General features: G+C 38.1%; 1 protein-coding gene across 1 annotated transcript; it reads left to right on the top strand.

The window, feature by feature from the left end:
- The first annotated feature begins 2,216 nt into the window (after positions 1–2,216).
- On the top strand, positions 2,217–3,237 carry LOC137870225 (olfactory receptor 11A1-like). The gene is made up of 2 exons (XM_068707309.1): positions 2,217–2,224; positions 2,466–3,237. The coding sequence occupies exons 1-2, from the start codon at positions 2,217–2,219 to the stop codon at positions 3,235–3,237; spliced, it is 780 nt and encodes a 259-aa protein (XP_068563410.1).
- The last annotated feature ends 2,184 nt before the right edge of the window (positions 3,238–5,421 follow it).

Below are 5,421 nucleotides of genomic sequence, written 5' to 3'. Positions count from 1 at the left end.
AAAGCATTCATGGAGAGTTTTTAGTTGTCTTTCATTTCTACAAACGTCTCAGTCCAAACCGACTCGTCTGTGATCAGCTGGTTTCTGTCCGAGCCCGACCCGACCCATGGCAGTGTTATATATGAAGGCCTCTATAAGAAATGTATTAAGATCTATAGCAGGGACGTACCGAATGGTTTTCAAATGAAGCTCTGAATGTCTTTAAGTGGGAGAGACAAAAGTTCTTTGACCTCAGTGGAAAGTTTGAAAGGCTGAACGACAACAAAGGACTGAAGCAGAATCTTTATTGAAGACAAAAGCATGTTGTGAAATGATCACATCTGTCTTTGTTCAATAACTGTTTGACTGAGACAGTTACAGAGACTGAGAGATGGAATAACATGCAATGTTTCTATAAGTTATTTATGATTAGAAACCTGCTGTAATTCCAAACGTCATCAATGAAGCTCCGAAGCTTTGAGCTTAGTCCCTTCAGAGGAGTAACACAAAGCTTCGCCTAACAAATGTGTAAAATAGAGTTTGTATAACAGAATAAAAGATGACGTACATGAAGCATGTGACTCAGAGAAGAAAGAACTAAATCATTCTAGAGTGACCTTAACTCAGCCAAGCTGTTCTCAGGCAGATAACCACCTTATAGTTGTCTGTCCATGCTGCATGAAATAAAGAGATTTGATTCATCACAGCGAGTCGGTTATTTCTATGAGAACTAGAAACTCTCGATGTTTTCAGAAGAGTTTCTCCCAATAGAGCTGAAAAAATAAGATGTGTGAGGAGCGATGAGGAGATTGTAACTTTCCTCACATTCATACAGGAAACAAAGAGATGCCTTCGTACCTTTAGCTTCACTGCTTTCAGCATTCAAGGAACATTGAATCCCTGAAGTGTCCCATGTAAGTTTCTGTTTCTGTGCACAAACTCGGGCCTTCCTTGCAATTTCAAGGCCTGTCAATCACCAGGTAGCCCCGCCCTAAAGCACACCCTGCTTTATGGTCTGTTTGACTCTAAATGGACCATAATGTACTAAATGAACATCATGCTGTATTGAAGAAGACTGTAAACTAGAGATTGAGACCATAAACTCATGTTTACAATGTTTACTGAGGTAAGACTAGACTTCTATACAACCAGAGGAGTCGCCCCCTGGTGGACATTAGAGACAATGAAAGTTGTAAGACACTTCTGCATCAGCTTCACTCGACAGAACCGGAGGTTGACGCCTGGGAGGGACTGCAGAAACTCAAGGATAGCAGGCAGAGAGCAATGTACTGGGTCTTGGTTTTGGACTGTTCACCAGTCAGAAAATCTCCACCTGATGGTGAGAGCCTGTTCAGTGGAAACTATGGGGAAGGCAATGGTAGAATCAGTAGCTGGCATATGGTCAAGGCCAAATCTCTCTGCATCCTGCATGGTTGCCAGACGGTAGAGAGCCTAAGTGTCCCTCCAGCATTCATGCGATACCCTCAGATATTTATCAGAGTGAGGAACAGTTAGGGTGGTGGGGAGCCAATGCCATGCGAATGAAAGACCTCCACGAAGCTGGGTCCTCTGCCCCCTCTGAACCACTATGAGCCGAGGAATGGGAGTCAGGCCCAGAGGCATGGGAGGGCCCCTCTTCACTGTACTCAGTAAAGAGAATGGCTGAAGCTACTACTGAGACAATATCCTCCTCTTGAACCAACTCAGCAACGGGTGGATTCCTTCCCTGTGCCTGCACCTGAATTGAGGGTCAGGAGAGGCAACGTGATCTGGACTCGTTCAGTGGTTTGCAGATCTACCCTACAGGACAGCTGGTCCTCTGCAACCCCACGTTTGGAATTGGTAAGTTAGGCTGGAGTCAACCGCCTTGACAAGGGGAGGTCAACACCCCCCATCAGGAGCCCTTCAAGGTGTCCTTCATTCAAGTTAACGCGGGGTGAATCATTGATATACAAATGGTCATTTCTTAAACGTTTCACTGCAACAAGTAGGTGTTCATTTTGATATCAATTTCCTTTTAGCTTCTTTTTGACATCAATCAGTAAACAGCAACAACCATGGGCCCTTTGAGAATGAGGCCAGTCAGCTGCTGTGGGCGTTCACTATTGTAAAAGTTTGAAAGAGGGAGATTCAGAGTTTCAGCTCAGTTAGGAGGGACTGAAAGCCAAGACTCACACAATGACTTGAACTCTTCTGTCATTTCTAGCCTGAGCTTTAGGTCGACTGTAAATAAGGCAATGGTTATGTTATGACTGTGTTTTCTACAATACATTTCTGACAGTAAGTAATAACCATATTTTAAACTTGTGAATTCATGACAAAATGTAACAATGAGTTATTTAAATGTGTGAGTGAACAAATTAGCTGTTTCTGTTTTATGTTTGTTGAACATTGCATCCAAAAGAAAAGTTCAACTTTTCCAAATCTGAAAGATAAAGTAATTTATTTTTAACAGGATTATTGACTACTTTACAATCAAAGACGAGGATGATGATGAACTCTACACAAGTTTTGTATTTCACATTAAGTGCCTACTTTGACACTGGGGTTCTCAAATATTTATACTTTATTATTGTTATGTCTTTGTATGTTTTAATTGTTTGTTCTAATCTTCTGCTGATTGTGGTTATCTGTATGAACAGAAGCTTACATGAACCTATGTACCTTTTTCTCTGCAGCCTGTTTGTAAATGAACTGGTTGGTAGTACAGGGTTGTTTCCATTCCTTCTGGTTCAGATCCTCTCTGACATTCACACTGTTTCTGCTCCATTTTGTTTCCTGCAGATTTTCTTTGTGTATTCTTATGTGTGTGTAGAATTTTTAAACTTAGCCATCATGTCTTATGACAGATATCTTGCTATCTGTTATCCTCTACAATATAACACACGTATGACATTTAACAAGGTTGCCATGCTTATTGGTGTAACGTGGTTATTCCCATTTTTTGCTATCCTTGTCTTGGTTTCATTGAGTGCACCTTTACAGCTGTGTGGGAACATCATTGACAAAGTTTACTGTGGAAACTACTCCATTGTTAAACTGGCCTGTTCTGACACCAGAGTGAATAACATTTATGGACTCCTTTACACTGTCATCTCAATCATTGTTCCTCTCATTTTAATCTTTTACACTTATATAAAGATCCTTAAAGTTTGTTTCTCTGGTTGTAAACAGACCAGACAGAAAGCTGTCAGTACCTGCACACCTCACCTCGCTTCTCTGCTCAACTTTTCTTTTGGTAGTTTTTTTCAAATATAACAAAGCCGATTTGATATAAGCAATGTACCCAATATGTTGGGAATTGTATTATCATTGTATTTTCTAACATGCCAGCCTCTCTTTACCCCAGTATTATATGGGCTGAAAATGTCCAAAATCCACATTATATGTAAACGTATTTTGTGTAGTAAAAAGTAGGTAATTTAACAGGTGAGTTTAATTCAGTTTTACATGAAAAATCAATGAATGAATGCTTACTCTGACTTCACTAGTATCAACACTAATGAAGGCCCTCCTTTAATGTGTGTGGAAAGCAAGAACATTATACATGCAGGTTGTGTGTGAGTTGAGTTTGATTTTGCTCTCAAAAAAGAAGTTAAGCGCAAACATTACTCTTTTCACTTTTTAAATTTCGCTTTTGTTCTGTTTATGTTTTTCACATGATTGGAGAGACATGATCTTTTGTGTGATGTTTTTGTCTAAAGTGAATAAGGGCATTTAACTTCCATTGAAACAACAGCTAGATGCAAACAAGTAAGAGCCGTTTCCTCATTCCTCCTTGTGCATGGGGAGTTTAGGTGAATAGAGAAAATGTACATGAGTCATAATATTAGAAGTTAAAATTGAAGTTTCAAGTTAACTGTCTAGTTGTGAACATAGACAGTGAACCCAATATGTTGTGAATATTTTTATCATTGTATTTTCTTCTATGCCAGCCTTTCTTAATCCCTGTAATGTACGGACTGAACATGTCCAAAATACGTAGCATGTGTAAAAGTCTGCTTTTAAGTTCAGTTAAGAAGTATAGATCATCTGACATATTTGTTCAGCTTGAGTAACAAGAGAAAACAATAAATGTAAGCCTGTGGCTGAGTAATGTCAGCAATAATAATTTCTTCAGTTGTTTTCACATCGTTATGTTTTAATCTTCTATATGAAGCAAAGGTACATCATCTAAAATCCTTAAACCTTGGTGAATATTTTCACTTTGTGAGATTTTATACCTTGGCTTTTTAAATGTTACCACAGTGCTTACCTTACCAGATTTGTATTAATGACTAGGGCTTTGAAGAGTAGGACTCAACACCGCAAAAAAAAATTAAGTTTCAGATTGAGTCCATTGCAACAGATCAGGTCATGTCAATTTTATTTACTTAGCCCAAAATCCCAAATCCCAAATTTGCCATTACAAAAACATTCAACGACTGCATCCTTGGACTAAATTGAAATAAAGAAAAACAGTACAAGAACAGGAAAAAAGAGAAACATTATTATTTTTCCTCTTTCGGGAAAATTGAAAACCGCCTGAGCTTAGCTTTTCTTAGCTTTTTTTTTTAGTGTTTCGATAGTTTGCCGGAAACTTTTAGAGGCAGCAATCAGGATGTGTAGCATTGCTGCTTGTAGCAGTTTTAATTAATAATAATTAAAATCAAAATATGCATCGATTATTCATATTTCAATTGTGATTTATAAACCCATACATTTGTATAAAAGAATGATGGTACTCAGCTTACACCATAAAACACCTTTAGTTTAACTCAGGGGTCGGCAACCTTTACTATGCAAAGAGCCATTTTGCCCTATTTTCCACCAAATAAATTTTGTCTGGAGCCGCAAAAGCTATTTGATATTACAGCATATAAAGTTTTAAATATAGTTATATTGTATATACTAAAATTATAGTTAGTTGTATTTATGAAAATAGACAAAAAAAAAAAATTCTTGACATTTTATTGCTATTTTACCTGTTATAACAATATCAAACTCTTATGAAGAGTTTTTTTGCTCATCTCCAGCGTGATACTTTTCAGTAAATGCGGTGTGTTTGTTCTGGAAGTGTCTTTCTACATTACATTTTTTGCATATATCAAGCATACAGGTAAGCCGGCATCGTTTGCAGTGAAAGCAAATGAATACGTCCACGCAGAATTAAACAATCTATTTTCCTCGATGACTTTTCTTTTTGTGGATTTATCCATTGATAGTTTACCGAGGGTCTACAAATCATGATTAGCCACCTGCAGGGAAAGGCGCTTGACAGCGACGTAATAGGATTTTAGTTGACAAAATATTAAAACATTTTTTATTTTCAGTGACACATTATCGACGTAAACACCCATGTTCGCTACTTGATTGGTTCTTAGCAGTCACGACGTGTCCTTCCCTTCCTCACACCCCTATCACGTGACCCGTACCCGGAAATTCACAAATAACAGCCTTGGT

This window comes from Cebidichthys violaceus, unplaced genomic scaffold (assembly GCF_023349555.1).
Source record: "Cebidichthys violaceus isolate CVI_PGR_0920_01 unplaced genomic scaffold, fCebVio1.0.p SCAF_1, whole genome shotgun sequence".
In the NCBI taxonomy this organism is placed as follows: domain Eukaryota; kingdom Metazoa; phylum Chordata; class Actinopteri; order Perciformes; family Stichaeidae; genus Cebidichthys; species Cebidichthys violaceus.
Note: the sequence above shows the minus strand (reverse complement) of the source record. Positions and strands in the feature narration are given on the sequence as shown.